Source organism: Canis aureus, chromosome 29 (assembly GCF_053574225.1).
Source record: "Canis aureus isolate CA01 chromosome 29, VMU_Caureus_v.1.0, whole genome shotgun sequence".
Lineage (NCBI taxonomy): Eukaryota > Metazoa > Chordata > Mammalia > Carnivora > Canidae > Canis > Canis aureus.
Window position 1 is genome coordinate 37,083,013 of NC_135639.1, and position 17,127 is coordinate 37,100,139.

General features: G+C 38.1%; 1 protein-coding gene and 1 pseudogene across 5 annotated transcripts; both read left to right on the forward strand.

Moving 5' to 3' along the window:
- The first annotated feature begins 884 nt into the window (after window positions 1-884).
- LOC144301428 (zinc finger protein 248-like) lies at window positions 885-15,806 on the forward strand. Of its 5 annotated transcripts, none has more exons than XM_077878464.1 (7): window positions 885-1,168; window positions 1,707-1,793; window positions 1,936-2,221; window positions 2,999-3,057; window positions 7,776-7,902; window positions 8,374-8,469; window positions 13,492-15,806. In XM_077878464.1, exons 3-7 carry the CDS (start codon window positions 2,140-2,142, stop codon window positions 13,563-13,565), a joined length of 438 nt encoding a protein of 145 aa, XP_077734590.1. In that variant the 5' UTR covers window positions 885-1,168; window positions 1,707-1,793; window positions 1,936-2,139; the 3' UTR covers window positions 13,566-15,806. The 5 variants fall into 5 exon arrangements, 4 of the variants coding, with proteins under 4 accessions (XP_077734590.1, XP_077734589.1, XP_077734587.1 ...); XM_077878463.1 differs by lacking the exon at window positions 13,492-15,806 and adding an exon at window positions 9,915-10,140; XM_077878461.1 differs by lacking the exon at window positions 13,492-15,806 and adding an exon at window positions 9,912-10,140 and having other exon boundaries at window positions 886-1,168.
- Window positions 10,140-11,597, forward strand: LOC144301427 (uncharacterized; annotated as a pseudogene).
- Window positions 15,807-17,127: the final 1,321 nt, after the last annotated feature.

Sequence of the window (17,127 nt, forward strand, 5' to 3'; positions counted from 1 at the left end):
GTGCTGATCAGCTGCTTCTATCTGCTTGTATGTGCCTAAGCGAGTGCAGTTGCTTTCTTTCATCTTCCTGAAACAAACATTCCTATCTTTGTGTTCCCTGGATGGTCCAGCTGTGCCTGGGGACAATATGACCCCTAGTATTCCTTATTTCATCTGAAAGATGGATGCCTGCTTCAAAATCAAGGTGTCAACGGGGTTGTTTCCTATTAGAGATTCTTTTTTTCTTTTTTAGATTTATTTATTTTTATTTATTTATGATAGACATAGAGAGGGAGAGCGAGAGAGGCAGAGACACCGGCGGAGGGAGCAGCAGGCTCCATGCCGGGAGCCCGACGGGGACTCGATCCCGGGGCCCCAGGATCAAGCCCTGGGCCAAAGGCAGGCGCCAAACCGCGGAGCCACCCAGGGACCCCCCCTACTAGAGATTCTAAGAAGGAATCTGTTCCATGCTTCTCTCCTAACTCTTGATGGTTTCCGGCAATCTTTGACACCCATTGGCTGGTAGCTATATCCCCTCCAATCTGTCTCCATATTCACATGACATGCTCCCTTGCCTGTTTTGTTTTAACGGTGCCAGTCATTAGGGCTCACCCTAATCCAGTATGACCCCATTTTAACTAATGACACTTGCGAAGACCCTATTCAAAAGTAAAGTCACATTCTAGGGCTCCTGATGGACGTGAATTTGGAGGCAAGGAGATACTATTCTACTCTGACCAACTGACAAAATGAACCATTTCATGTTGTAACCATGTAGTTCACGGTCCCCCCCCTAACGGTCCCTGACATTTTTTTACAGCTTACTCTCTTAGACGGATGCCTTCGACAGCCTCGCGTCACACTGCATCATTTGGCAGCGCCCCGCGGTGCGGAAACGACCAGGCCCCACAAGGCCCTGGGAGAAACCCTGAGAGCGACCTCTGCCCTTCAGGGGAAACTCCTCAAACCGGGCGTGGCGCCAGGGCTTATGGGAAACGTAGTCCCAGGCTCGGTCGCCCGCCCGGCGCGGGGTCCGCCCAGGGTCTTGAGGGGCTCCGAGGCTCGCGGCGCACATGCGTACTTCGTTCTCCGCGCGTCTGCCTCGGGTTCGCGCTCCCCGCCGAGGAAATGCCGGGGCGCTCGGGAGGCTGGCGCCGCGCGAGTGGGAGCGGCGGGTGAACCCGGCCGGGTGGGCGAGGGCCCGCGGGGCGGCGGTGGGGGCGGCCTCGGGGACGGTCGGCTGGGCCCGGCGCTGGGCCCCCGGCAGGAGCCGCGCCGTCCGCGTGGGGCCGCAGCGTCCTCGTGGCTGCGGGAGGGGACGAGAGCCCCGGATCCAGGTGGAGCCGGCTGTGAGTTGGCAACTGCCGGCAGGATGCCGAGCCACGTGAGACGAGGTTTCCTCCTCTGTAAAATAAGAATATCATATGCCACGTGGGATTGTTTGGAAGATTACGTTTTTTACACACCTTTTAAAAATACGTATCAAATCTCAACGTTCGGAACAGAGCTTAGTTGATATTAGCTGTTAAGGTAACAAGGTAGCTATTTGGAAGGTATTTTTCCTTGTCACTGGCTAAATTTTATTTAAACCCAATAACGGTCTTTATGTAAATGTTTTCTGTTTTGGCAAAAAAGGAAACTGAGGCTCAGCTGGCTCAAGTGAAATACTCAAGGGCTCACAGTTCTGGTAGACAACCTTGTCTAAAACCAACGTCGTATTTCTTTAGGTTCCAAGGAAGCAACCTCGAAGTGTGGAGCAGAATCGCACCCTGTGGTCATGTATTTTGGGATTTCTTGGCATCTCAGAACTCAAGGTCAGAATTGCCTAACTGTTGCTGGGACTATTGCACTGTCCAACTTTCAGCATCCTCAGTGGCCTTAGAGTTTAGGCAGGTAAGGCCTTTGAGATTTGGATCCATGAGTCAAACTTCTAAATAAATTGTTTTGTCTTTTAAGGCCAGGTTCCAGCCCCCTTGGAAGAAAGCAGCTTTTGTGAAGTAAGAATGAAGGAAGCCCCAGGAATAGGAATCCCACCGTGAAGATTGCTCCTTTGACCTCAGATTTCTCACCACAGCTTTAGAGCAGAGGCAGGAAACTGGTAGTAAGGAGCAAGGCCTTGGTTTTCATAATCTGAAGTAGCAGCTCTTTATTCTGCTCAGAATGAGCATGGCCTCACTTTCCCCATACTCAGAGGGTCTCACGATGATGGTGAAAAGTCTGGACCAAGCTTCAGAAAAAATAGGTGAGTGGGACACTGAGAGTAGTGGGTGAGGGGCAGGTTGCATAACAGAAAATATTAATTCATTAGAGGGTTCATGTCTGCATGGTCTGTAGGGAGAGAGCACTAGGCACAACTGAGGAATTCTACCTCCAGCCTTAGTAAATATCCCTTGCCTTCAACCTCCACTCACTTTTCCTAGATTTTGACCTGCTCTTCTATGTCCCTTTAGAGGTATACTACAGCTCTATCTACCCTGACATTATAGAGGCATAGAATAGGGTCATCTGTGTCTGTGTAATTTCAGGGCTGAGAAACCTTGACTCTTATCACCAGATTCTGTTGCAACTTAGACACGGATTTTAAAGTAGGCCTGTCCACAAAACAACTTCATTTCTACAGAGTGATTTCTAGAACTCTAAGGATAAATAACTTAGCGGGAATGTAAGTAAACAATTATCTTGAGTATTTTTTCCTACAACATTGATAATGAAAAATAACAATTTGTTTTTTGATATATTTGTTAAATTAGTTTTGCATTGGTTCTAAAAGAAACATGAAATTAGTAATGATTAGGAAGTAAACAGTGAAAAATTGCTGAGCCAGGCTCTATGGTTCTTGTCAGAGTCACACATGTGAATTCTCTCTGCACGTGGTTCTTTCTCACTCTCTCAGGAGCCAAAGTACTTATTCTTACAGGGTAACATTTAACCAGCTGGTGGGCATGGGGTTTTAGGAGCTGAATCTCAAAAGTCTGTAGTAGCCAAATATCATATGACTTACTGTTTTCTTTTCCCATAGCTGTACATTCAACCTTCTCTGTACTTTACCAAAAGGAACAGAAAAAGAACAAATCCCAGGTGAGCTGCTTTTCATTTCTCACATTGTTTTCCATTGTGTAAAACAATGAAGGATAAAAATGATAAAAGCTATCATAGAGTTAACAGATCTAAAGCAAGGAAAGGTCAACATGTTAATTGTGTGGCAATTTCTTTTCCATATTATGTAACAGTAATTTTTTTTTAGTAATTTTTATAACAATAATTTTGTGCAAATTTATCTTTGATACTCTGTCCAAAAGGAAGATGCTTTGATTTGACTACAAAAATAAACAAAAGTAATTCTTCATGGAACACAAAGTTTTCCTGGCCTAAAGTCTGAAAAACTTCTTTGCCTTCCTGAAAGTAAGGTAGTTGACAACTGCAGTTAACAAGTCTGAAATGAATGCTGCCCATCATCTTCAACTCTGATTGTTCTTTTTAGTAGGTGCAGAGAGAAGGCCAAAGCATAACTTAGATGATTCAAGTGGATGATTTTTTTAAAAGATGTATTTATTTATTTGAGGTGGGGAGGCAGACAGAGAGATTCTCAAGCAGACTCCTGCTGAGCATGGAGCCTCACGTGGAGCTCTGTCTCTCAACCCTGAGATCATGACCTGAGCCAAAACCAAGAGTTGGACACTTATTCAACTGAGCCATCAAGGTGCCCCTCAAGTTGATGATTTCTTTTGTCTGCTTCACACTATTGTCCTTTTCCGGTTGCCTTTTAGCAAAGCTTAATGTGATTATCTTTGGTCCATTATAGTTCTTACCTTATTTTTCTTGACTGATTTAATCATCTGTGGATTTTTTTTTTATAGTTAAAAAAGGATGGACAACCACCCAATTTGAAATTCAAAAGCTGAATGTTATGTTTGTTTAAGTGAGAGCTATTGCTGGTCAGATGTATTCCTACTGAGCAAAGCAAACTGTTGATTTTCTATATGGTTTTTGCAAAGAGTTGGTGTATTTGTTTCCTGTGGATGCTATAACAGGTTACCACAAATTTGGTAGCTTAAAACAGCAGAAATTTATTTATTCATGTCATGGAGGCTAGAAGTGTGAAATCAGGGTGTTGTCAGGGATGTGCTCCTGCTTAAGCTTCCAGAGGAGACTCCATCCCCTATCTCTTTCAGCTTCTGGTGGTTTTGGGGAGAGAGGCAGGAGAAAGAATGGAGGGAATAAAAACTAAGATGAAGAAAAATAAATATTTTGTAAGCCCTGTATCCATGTTCCCCAGAGAAACAGAACCAATAGGATGTGTGTGTGTATGTGTGTGTGTACAGGTAGCATATAATTTAGATACATGAATACACATAGTATACATTTGTTTTATGGAATTGGCTCATGTGGTTGTAGGTGCTAGCAGATCTAAAATTTGAAGGACAAACCAGCAGACTGGAAACTCAGGAGTTAATGCTTCAGTCTTGAGGCAGAATTTCTTCTTTTGAGGGAAACCTTAGTTTTTGCTCATAAAGGCCTTCAACTGTTTGGATGAGGTCCACCCACATTATTGAGGGTAATCTATTTAAAATAATTGATTGTAGATACTAACCACATCTAGAAAATACTTCATAGCAACACTTAGACAAGTGTTTTATGAAATAACTGGATACTGTAGTCTACCAAGTTGACATACAAAACTAACTGTCACAAGCCCTTTAAGAAGATACAACAGTTATCTGTTATGTTGTGTGTGTATGTATACATATATACATATGTATATAGATATTTATGTGGTATGTGAATAAGTAAATACATATATACACATAAAAATAAGTATATACATACTTATGATCATGTGACTAGTAAACAGCACTTGTCTGGATTATTTTTATGGGTGACATGAGATTTCATTTTATATTGGGAATTTAACTCATTCACATTTATTGTGGTCACTGATGATGTTTAGTTTTAGTTCCTCTATCTTTATTTGTATTTTTATTTATCCCATCTTCTTTCCTTTCTTTAATATTTCTCTTTCAATTATTTATTTCTCCCTTCCAGTGGTTTGAAAATTCAGTAGTCTGCTTTTTTCCATTGGTTCTCCTGGAAACAGTTAACATAGTTTATATTTGTACTTTTTCTGTAAGCATCAGGAATTTTTATTTTCTGGACAGACCTTTTCATGTTTTACTTTCCCTTTCTTCCGTATCTCATGTTCTATAGAAATGATTGGAATTGTTTTTTAATATGATAAACATTTAAAAATCCTTTATTAACAGGTGCAGTGTGTAGACATGACTAAGCTATCTGGTTATTCTCTGTAATTTCCAGCCTCCAGAACTGTGAGAAAATAAATTTCTTTTGTTTAAGCCATCCAGCATGTGGTAGTTTATTAGAGTAGTTTAATAGGCAGTTTAATAAAGTCCCATTATTATTATGGGAGCCTTAGCAAACTAATAACAATTCTATTTTTAATTTTTTGAGGACACACCATACTGTTTTCTGTATGGCTGTTCCATTTTCTGTTCCCACCAATGTGCACTAGCGTTCCAGTTTTTCCACAGCCTCACCAATGCTTTTGTTTGCTCATAGGTGTGAGGTGAAGTAATGTTCTTTTGAGTACTTTCATCTCCAGTGTCTTTAAAACTCATGGAATCATAATAATTATATAGTTTGTTTTCTTCATACTTTCTCACTTTATCTGGTGCACGTCTTTTGTTTTACTGGTTCTAAATTTCTAGTGAACCTTGTCTCTTTATATTTATATGTGAAGATTTGGTTTGATTCATGTATGTAGCTATTGTGAGTTTATTCAGAAATGTAGAATGCTGTTCCTTTATGTTTTCTCTCCTCGGTGAAAGAACTGACTTCAATATTTGTAAAGGAAATTGTTAGAAAGATAAAACCTGGTGAATTTCCTTTCAAGTTATCAGCAGAGAGTATATAGGCAACTTTAAGGGATTATTGATTTGTGAAGTGGAGATTTCCTGTACTATACAGTTAGACCATCATGATCTGTCTCATCAGAAACCTGTCTTAAAACAAAGTCAGTATCCATTTTCTTCCTGGCTGATTGGCCATTGCCAGAGACCCTGAAGCATTTACCTAAAATATTTTTTTAAATTTGGTTTATCCTTCACCATCAGCTGTGTTTATACAGAGTGGCAAATGCCCAGAGTGTCTGACAATACTTTAGTTAATTCCTTAGCCAATCAATCAGCGCACTGCCCACTTTGAACTTAGATGAATTTGGTGGCTATATGTACTATATACTGAATGTATGCAGACACATACATGGGACCCGTAGGTAGTTCTTACTTTGCACTATAGTGTGGGGCTATAAAAATTGGCATGTACACTGAAAACATACAAAGCAATCTTAATCATTGGGGTAGTTCTGCAATCTTTAAAAATATTTGTTAAAACATTAAAAATCTATTGATGATACATATGTATACATATTTTATGTATGTATTATACATATATATATAAAAATTAAAAAATACTGTAACTAATATTTAGTACTGAGTACCTCTTCATTAAGATTTTTTGGTTGTAGATCTAGAGTGTCTCAAATGGAAGCAGTATCAACATCCCCACAGTCAGGTGTTTCTTCTAAAACTCCATTTATATTTAGTTTGAGTTTCGCTTCTACCATAATCACTTCTCATTTCTTTGCTGCTTTTTCATTTTTGTTGGCCAGTTCTCTTTTGCAAACCATTTAACCATTTTTGCAAAATGCCATATTGCTAGGAGACAAGAAGGGGACATATGTTTTGTTGTTTGTGTGCGGACTGAGTAACAGATAAGCAGTGATCAGTCACTAGCAGACTTTGAAAAAAATGACACAATTGATCGTTGTTCATGTTTGTTATTTATGTAGTGATTTGTGGATTGAAGAGCATGCAGCAAAGTTTGTACTTTATGTGATTACTCACAGATACCATAGTAACTGAAATCTGATTGTATTGTTGGGGGACTGTTGTTACTTAAGTAAATAAATTGTGGTAATTGAAATTCATGTATGTCAGGACTATGCAAAATATGGACTACCTGTAGAGAGAAACATTCAGACATATCAATACATTGCCACAAATTTGTGCCAATTTGATGCTTAAAAGTTTTCCTCCCTTGAAGGGTGAGTCATCAAATACTTTGGAGAACTCTTATCTAAATGAAAAATGCCAAAATTACCAGAGATTAGGGCATTTTGTACCATTAAAGTCCCAAATTCAGTTCTCTCTTGATCTTATGCTATCATTTAATCCAGTTTGCATACCTACTAGATTGTAAACTTCCTGAAAGTAGAAACAATGTTTTATGTATTTTAATGTCCACAGAAACCAGGACACTTTCATGTTAATAGCATTTTTTTTTTTTTTTTTAGTTTTTTTATTTATCTACGATAGTCACAGAGAGAGAGAGAGAGAGAGAGAGAGAGAGGCAGAGACACAGGCAGAGGGAGAAGCAGGCTCCATGTACTGGGAGCCCGACTTGGGATTCAATCTCGGGTCTCCAGGATCGCGCCCCGGGCCAAAGGCAGGCGCCAAACCGCTGCACCACCCAGGGATCCCTATAGCATTTTTTATGCTTGTGTGTGTTTGTATGTGTTTACTGTTATTATTATTATTATTATTATTACATTTCTCATTCTCCCACCACATATAAAACAAAAGAGGGACTGTGGTAAGTCTCCTGTAAAAACTTTTTCTAATAAACTCAGTAGTAAACATGGTAAAGAATTGGTTCCTAAATATATTTCTTCTGTCATGTAGTTTTGACTACTTTTGATTGATCAGATACATGTCTTACAGGGATCAATTTCATTTGAGGATGTGATTGTAAACTTTACCAAGGAGGAGTGGAGTCATTTGGACCCTGATCTAAGGACCTTGTACAGGGATGTGATGTTGGAGAACTATAGTATCTTCATCTCACTGGGTAAACAAAGCTTTTCTGAGTAACATCAGGCTTGTCCTTTTGCTGTTACCAAAGCATGTGGACCTTTTGTAGAGTTTAATGATACTTAGGTGTGGACACCAGGAATATTGTTTGTTTTTTCACATACCCATTGAAAGATTCCAGTGGGGGCAGCCCCGGTGGCGCAGCGGTTTAGCGCCGCCTGCAGCCCAGGGCATGATCCTGGAGACCCCGGATCGAGTCCCACCTTGGGCTTCCTGCATGGAGCCCACTTCTCCCTCTGCCTGTGTGTCTGCCTGTCTACCCCCGCCCCCCATCTCTGAACGAATAAATAAATAAATCTTAAAAAAAAAAAAAAAAGAAAAGAAAAGAAAGATTCCAGTGGGTCCCTTCACTTCATTTGCAGCTCCTGAAGCTGGACCTTGGTTTTTCTTCTGAGTTCCTAAAGCCAGGCAGCTTTTCAAATGTCCTTTATAATTAATTTTTCATTAGCAGGACATTGCATTACCAAACCAGAGGAGATCTTCAAGTTAGAGCAAGAAGCACCATGGGTGTTAGAGAAAGAATTTGCAAGCCAGTGTTACCCAGGTGAGTAATCCAGAGGAAATTAGATCCCAGGTGGTTTCAGGAATATGCATCTTTGGAGTGTTTTTAAGAATCCTTTTTAAGAGTCTTTGTTTGGAAGTGACTAAGGATAATGAGGCTGTATACCTAAATTCACCACAGATACACTGTCACACATGTATGTTCTCTTTTCTTGCTTGGCTTTTTAAGAGTTTACTCCCTTTTATTTGTACCTTGAAATTCATTCCTGTGTCATAATAAATATTTTATGTTGGTCAGTCTCCTTCTTCTAGCATTCTTAGCTTCATATTCCTTTCCATTATTCCTAATTTTCCATATTCCATATTCCATTCCATATTCAATTTTCCATATTCCATTCCATTATTCCTAATTTTCAAGGACTTCTTTTCTTTTCAGAAATTAGTAAATTAGTTTAACCAGTATTAATTGAACACTTGCTCCCCATGCCACTCATGTTTTGTTTTGTTTTATTTTATTTTATTTTTTTAACTTTTTTTTGTTTTTTGTTTTTTTTTAAATTTTTATGATAGTCACAGAGAGAGAGAGAGAGAGAAGCAGAGACATAGGCAGAGGAAGAAACAGGCTCCATGCACTGGGAGCCTGACGTGGGATTCGATCTCGGGTCTCCAGGATCGCGCCCTAGGCCAAAGGCAGGCGCTAAACCGCTGCGCCACCCAGGGATCCCGCCACTCATGTTTTAAATGAAAGAGATGGAGCAGTGGTGAAATAAGTTCTTTTATCTTATGGAATTCGTATTAACTGGAGAGAGAGGCAGGAAGCAGATTGCCATGAAAGTACAGAGTAGAAGGAAGGGGACTAGTAAGGAAGAATGACACCCCAAAGACTAGGTTTGAGGTAACAGAGTGTGCAAAGTGATAGAATTCTGGCTATTTGTTGAAGGTAGGATTAACAAAATCAGCACCTAGACACTAATTCATCTCTGAACACTTCATTCCTCTAATAGTTTTTTGGAACAACAATCTTGTGTACCTGTTTTCCATGGCACATTTACTATATAATTTTTTTATTGAGCATATCTTACTGTGAATTCCACTCATTGTTACTCATCCACTCTTATTGAATCCTTTATTTTCTGTTCATTTGTGGATTATGTTTATTTTCCCCCTTCTATCCATTTTGAAATGTATATGCATGAAGGGCCCAATAAATATGTGTGCATTCATTGCCAATTTTACTTTCCCCCCTGTCCACCACAGTAGCTTAATAGCTTTGGTTGGTTGGTTGGTTGGTTGGTTGGTTGTCACCTCCTTCTCCCAGCTGCTCAGAAAAGTAGAGGGAATGGAACATACTGATTTAGTATTACTTTTATCCCAAACGACTGGCTCTGAAACCAGAGAGCTGGGTATATAAAGGGTATTTGTGTATTAGACCAATTTTTTTAGAAGTAGTTTCAGATTCATAAGGTATGTTTTTCTTATTTCTAGAAGAATTGAAAGTTGATGGCATGGTAGAGAGCAAAGAAAATCAAGACAGACATTTATGGCAAGATGCATTTTTCAATTACAAGAAAGTAATTACAGAGAGAGAATGTATTAAGGAAAACATTTAATTTGTACATAGACTGTATTTCTTCTAGAAAAATCTCCGGTAAATATAATCTAGATGGAATCAGTTTAGAAAATACGTCAGAGTTAACCACTAATAGAATAGAAACTATTTAGGAAAGAAATCTGATGATGCCAATGGGTATGAGAAATTGCTTTCTGATATTATTAATCATGAGAAAACTCATACTAGTGAGAAGTTTAATGAAATTAAGAAAAATGAGAGCATCTTCTATCATAGTGAGGATTTTATTCAACAACAAAAGATTCACACTGTGGACCAACTGTTTGAATATAATGAATGCATTAAAGCCTTCCACAGTAATGCTCTCTTCATTACACATAAGGGAACTCACACAGGAGAAAAATCATGTGATTATAATGAATGTGAGAAAATTTTCAGGTATGAGTCAAACCTCATGTTACATCAGGTAATTTACTCAAGGAAGAATCACTATACATTTAATGGATGTGGGGTAACCTGTGATAAGTCAGTCCTTTGGAAGAAACGTCCTAGAATTCATATGAGTGAGAAATACCATGAGTGTGATATATGTGGGAAAACCTTCCTCCGAAAATCAAATCTCACAGTACATCACAGAACGCACACAGGTGAAAAACCCTATAAATGTAATGAATGTGGGAAACCCTTTTACCATAAGCCAGCCCTCACTGTACATCAAAGAATTCATACAGGAGAGAGAATGTGGGAAATATGGGAAATGTGGGAAAACTTTCTACCAGAACTCAGCTCTCTGTCAGCATCAAAGAACACACACAGGGGACAAGCCTTACAAATGTAGTGAATGTGGAAAATCTTTCTCCCAAAAGTCAGACCTGACTGTGCATCAGAGATCTCACACAGGAGAAAAACCTTATAAATGTAATGAATGTGACAAATCCTTTAGTATAAAGTCAAAACTCACTGTACACCAGAGAATACACTCAGAGGAGAAGCCCTATGAGTGTAGTGAATGTGGGAAAATGTATTACATGAAGTCAACCCTCAGTAAACATCAAAGACTTCACATAGGGGAGAAAATATAGGAATGCAGTGAATGTAGGAAGACCTTCTGTGGGAAGTCAATTCTCCTTAAACATCAGAACTCATACAGGGGAGAAACCTTATGAATGTGTAGAATGTAAGAAAACCTTTTCTGAGAAGTCCTCTCTCAGTAAACATCATAGGATTCATACTGGGGAGAAACCCTTTGAATGTAACAAATGTGGGAAGGCATTCTGCCAAAAGTCCCAACTCATTCAACATCAGAGAATTCATACAGGGGAGAAACCCTATGAACGTAAAGAATTTAAGAGAACATTTTGCCAGAACGCATCCCTCAATGTACATCAGAGAACACACACAGGAGAGAAGCCCTATCAATGTAATGTAACGAATGTGGAAAATCTTTTTATGATAGTTCGACCCTCATTAAGCATATGAGGATTCATTCAGGGGAGAAACCCTATAAATGTAATGAATGTGGGAAGACCTTCAGCCACAAACCAATTCTTGCCACACATCAGAGAACACACACAGAAGAGAAGCACTGTAAAGATGGATGAAACTGTTGCTGTAACTCAGAACTTTTGGCCTGACAGTATATCTAGGGAAGTAACCCTATGGTTGTAATGAATGTAGGAAGAACTACCAGAAGTCAGCCTTCAGTTTACATTATAGGACTCCTACAGGAGAGATACCTGGCAATGTTTTTACCAAACTGGTCACAGAACAAGTAGTTCTCACCTGCTGATGCACCTGCTCTTGCATCCAGGTAGATGAGATGCATGATGATGTGCATGAGAACTGGCCAATGGGATGTGAGTATAATGATGTAATTCTCTTCTGGTCTGACATATAATGGCCTCCATGTCAATTCTTTATAGTCTCTGTTCTCTTTGGGGGTAGGATATAGAATTCCTTCTGTCGAGGGGTCAGCACTCACTGTATGTTGGTGAAGTCACACAAGAGTAGAAATTTCTTTCAACATCTTGATGTTTCAAAACCTAATCCACAAATGAAACTGCCTGTAACTGGAGAAATCAGAGTTAAGAAATCTTGAGATTGCAACAAATTTAGAAAAGCCTTTACAAGAAGGCTTGTATCTTGTTCAATTCTCTCATTGAGCCTCAGGTAAATAATAAACTAAAACCTTATAAGCACATGGTTTTCTGAAAGCTTTCAGAAACAAAAACATACTTTGTTGAAACAAAGGTGAAACAAAACATACTTTGTGGTATTTCAGAGAATGATTACTGAGGGAAACCGAATTTAGAAAATACATTTAAGTTGTAACATAGGAAATACAGAGGCCAAGTATACATTTTTCACTTCTAGCACAAGTCTGAATTTAAGAAACTGCTGTGAACAGAAAGCTAATTGTACTTATCACCATAAAATGTATTCATTAAGAAGCCCCATCATTGAATATCCTGAAATGTTTAATTGGGGTATCTAAGTAGGTTTGAGTGTGCCAAACCCAACTTAGTTGTAACTTGGGAACTGTTTGTATATAACATGCCATATGTTCTTTGCCTTCCTGGTATTGGCAACCATGATATGATGCAAGAGTTAGCAAACATTTTCTGTGAAAGGCTAAATAGTAAATACTTTAACCTTAGAGGTTACATATGCTTTCTGTCACTTTTTTTTTCTTTTTTTTTTACAACCTGTTAAAAATGTAAAAAGTCATTCTTAGCTCATGGGCCATTGAAAAACAGACGTGGCCAGATTTAGCTTGTAGGCCAAGTTTGTGAGCCCCTGATATCATGGTTAAAAGCAAGGACTCTGGAACTTTATTTCCTAGGCTCAAGTCCCAGTTCTGTTGCACATTAGCCATGTGGCCTGGGATAAATCCCTTAACATTTGTTCCTCAGTTTCCTTATTTGCAAAATGATGATCCTGACATTATACTACTACACGGAGTTCTAGTAAGGACCAGGTAAGTTAATAAATATAAAAGTATTAAACCACTGTATAGAATACTACAAGTGTTAGCTATTCTGTGACTAGCAGTGGATTTGTTAGAGCTTTTACAGGCTTTTGATTACCTACTCAACAGCTGTCCCTCACTCCATGCTAGTAGACCAGTTGTTTTTGTTTCATTGTCCATCTTCTATAGAATTCAGGAAATGAATAATAATTGATCTAACCTGAATTTTTTCCAGCTTATTGAGGTATAACTGACAAAATTATAAGATATTTAAAATGTATAATGTGATGATTTAAGTGTACGTGTAAAAAGATGCCCCTGTCAAAAAAAAATAAAATAAAATAAAAAAATTAAAAATTAAAAAAAAAAAAAAGATGCCCCTGTCAAGTTAATTAACTAACCATCATTTCACATTTTTACTAACCTCACTCCTCTTTTTTGGTGAAAACATTTACATTCCAGTCTTAGCAAATTTCAGTTATATAATACAGTGTTTTGTTTTGTTTTGTTTTGTTTTTATAATACAGTGTTATTAACTCCAGTTACCATGTTATACATTTGGTCCTCATGGTCTAACCTAATTTTGAAAAATGTGTCCTGATTAATGACTCATTTGAAATATGCATCGGACCCAGCTGTGGCCAGTGAAAAACTCTGAAGAATATTCAGTGAAATACAGGGAAACAGGATTCCCAGGGGCTAACAAACATTTGATTAAAAAAAAGAAGCCCTTGATTTTGCTGGATGTTTTTATGTTTGGATACGATATCTGATTGCATTTTTGATCCTAAGGTAGTATCTGGGGATGGGGGAAGACGTTGGGTCAGCAGTGTCTTTTGAGCAGGTGAATCAACCCCCCTCACACCGGGGCTTCTATATATGAGATCTTTTTTTTTCTAATTATGCCATTTGAGTTGGGATTTTCTATTTCTTATTTTATTTTAATTTATTCATGAGAGACAGGGAGGCAGAGACACAGGCAGAGGGAGAAGCAGGCTCCCCATGAGGAGTCTGTTGTGGGACTGGATCTCAGGACCCTGGGATCACGACTTGAGCCAAAGGCAGACTCTCAACCACTGAGCCACCCAGGTGCCTGGGATTTTCTGTTTCTTAGAGCTAAAGGTGGTTTAACCAACTTACATGTATATCTTTTTGAAAAGGTGTTAATTCAGAAATATTAACATTCCTTAGCCTCAGGAGAGGATATGTTCTCATGAGTAACTGGTTCAGAGGTGACTGTTTTTCAGTCCTGTAAATCTCCATGATGAATTCCACTAGAAATAAAGCTATTTGCTAATCCATTATATGAAACAAGTGTCTAATTCATTGAGCTTTCGTTGCATCTAAGCAAGAAAAAGCATTTAGAAAATAATTAGCTCATGTAGGTCTTATATTTAAAATAGGTGAAATAAACACTAAGTTAAATTGTCCATTGATCTGTCTCAATGTTATTGCCTGATTAGGTAAGGTGTGAGATGGATCTAATGTTTTCCCAAATGAATAAACAGTTCTCAACACTATGATTGAAGTTTGAACTACCATCTTTATCAAGTGCTAAGTTATCATTTGTAGGGAGTATTTTTGCTCAGGACTCCATCCCTTTATTTTTTTTTAATAACTAGCTTGCCCTCATGACATAGCAACTAGTAGATCTCCCAAAGATTCCACATCCTCTTGCCTTCACATTTACTCCTGGGAAAAACATTTGATCCAATTGGGCCAGTAAGAGCCCTACCTGAGACTTTTGTAAAAGGAGAACATCATGTTCTTGGATTGGTGACCATGGGACTCCTCACAGCCAGGAGAAAGTGTCTGCATGAAGGAAAATAGTTAACGTGGAGAGGAACATTTAAGAGAGAGACAGGGCAGCCCGGGTGGCTCAGCGGTTTAGCGCTGCCTTTAGCCCAGGGCCTGATCCTGGAGACCCAGGATCGAGTCCCACGTCGGGCTCCCTGCATGGAGCCTGCTTCTCCCTCTGCCTGTCTCTGCCCAACCCCCTCCATGAATAAATAAATAACATCTTTAAAAAAAAAATAAGAGACAGAATCTTGATGTTGCCCTAGACCAGTCAGTCCTGGACTCCCTTTTTCTACGTGTTCCAAAGATATACACTGTCATGTTCTTCTGGTTTCATTATTAAACCAACACGTGTTAACATCCTTTATGTACCATGATCAGTTTGATTCTGTTTCACTAAATTCTCTATTTATGCTTATGCCAAAGGTAACATTTTAATTAGTATGGCTTCCTAATACTTTTTATTATAGAGCAAGTCCTTTCACCCATAATTATACAATTAATCTTCAGCAAAGGAGGAAAGAATGTGCAATGGGGAAAAGATAGCCTTTGTTGAAATAAGGGTTAGTGAGGTACATAATTTTACATAAAATAAAATTCACCATTTTAAAAGTGTACTCTTTGATGAGTTTTGACAAATATATGTGATTGTGTAACTACCACCATGCTCAAGACACATCTGGCAGCCACTGATCTGTTTTATGCCCCTACAGTTTTACCTTTCCTAAAAGATCATATGAGTGGAATTGTAGATTATGTATGCAATCTTTTATGTCTGTATAAAAACTTTTGAGATTCATCCATGTTCTTGCATGCATCAGTAGATTGGACTATTACTCAGCAATACAAATAAACATTGTATGGACTGTTTATCCATTCACCTGTCGAAGGTCATATGATATATTTTCAACTTCTGTCTATTATGAATAAGCCTCCTATGAACATTTCCTTAAATCTTTTTGTGGACACAGACTTTCATTTATCTTGTGTAAATACCTATGAGTAATGGCATTGGATCATATAATCAATAAATGTATGTTCAGTATTTGCTTATTTCATTCCAATTTCAGAGATAAAAAAGTTATGGAACCACTGTGTCCTGGTTAGGATTAATTAAAAAGATCACGCCTGAATATATCCTAGTAAAAATTTTGAACTTCAAGATCAGAAGTCTTCAAAGCTTCCAATCAAGGAAAATCAGTCACTTATAAGGAATGATGAATCATAGTGGTGTTTGATTTCAAAATCAGTAGGAATACTACAACATTTAAAGATATATGGCAGAAATGGACTATATGTGAGTGACTCAGTAACTGTTCAAAAGTGCCTGTAGGAAGGGAAAATATTTGTAAAGTGTACTTTAAAAATGTAAATTTCAGAGGGACAATCTGAGTAAGCTGTTGTATAGAGCCCAATTAAGTTATATCAAAAACATTAATAGGGAGAAATTGCAAGAGAAAATGAATGTAGTAAAAATTGTAGGTCTCAAAGGATGATAATAATGATTGCATTATATTTGTATATAAGTGTTAAATTTATGAAATAGAATTTAAGGTGTATGTATTAGACAGGATTTTTGTTGTGTGCAGCTCCTTTGAACAGAACAAGAGCTAAGTTTACAGATAGAGAAATTGGAATAAATACTGTGGTGTTGGCATTGTTAACCAACACGAATTTATGGCTTCCAGTATTAATAGATAAATATAAATATGCAAAAGTGCATATGGGGAGTGTACAAACACACAAATACTGTGGTGTTGGCATTGTTAACCACGAATTTATGGCTTCCAGTATTAATAGATAAATATAAATATACAAAAGTGCATATGGGGAGTGTACAAACACACATTTCTTGGCTCTGTAGAGCTAAGTAGAGGTGGTACACACACACACAAAAAAAACCAGTAGAAATAGACATGGCTAGTTCCTACATTTTGGTTTCTTTCTTCCTTTTCCTTTTCCTTTTCCTTTTCCTTTCCCTTTTTCTTTTCTTTTCTTTTCTTTTCTTTTCTTTTCTTTTCTTTTCTTTTCTTTTCTTTCTTTTCTTTTCTTTTCTTTTCTTTTCTTTTCTTTTCTCTTTTCTTTCTTTTTTTAACATTTTGGTTTCTAAATCCATTCTTCACCAAAAGGAACTAGAGAGTTCTTAAAGAAATAGCTGATTCCAGGAGTGGGTCAGGGAAATTACAAGATAAGCCTGAACATTTTTTGTGTAAGAAAAATTGCTAAAGAATAATGGGACCATGTCAAAAGGACATGGCTTAAAAACAAAGAGACTTCTACTAGTAGACTATGGGACAATGTAAGAATTGAAACAATTGTACAACATTGAACAAAATAGGAATCCAGGAGTCTATGCTAATATAATG

What these genes read in the sequence shown, in the direction of transcription:
- LOC144301428 (XM_077878461.1), top strand. Translation starts at nt 2,140, where the DNA reads ATGAGCATGGCCTCACTTTCCCCATACTCAGAGGGTCTCACGATGATG. An exon ending in TAGTATCTTCATCTCACTGG is followed by an intron (nt 7,903 to 8,373) that starts GTAAACAAAGCT and finishes ATTTTTCATTAG; the next exon opens with CAGGACATTGCATTACCAAA. An exon ending in TGCAAGCCAGTGTTACCCAG is followed by an intron (nt 8,470 to 9,911) that starts GTGAGTAATCCA and finishes TCTTATTTCTAG; the next exon opens with AAGAATTGAAAGTTGATGGC.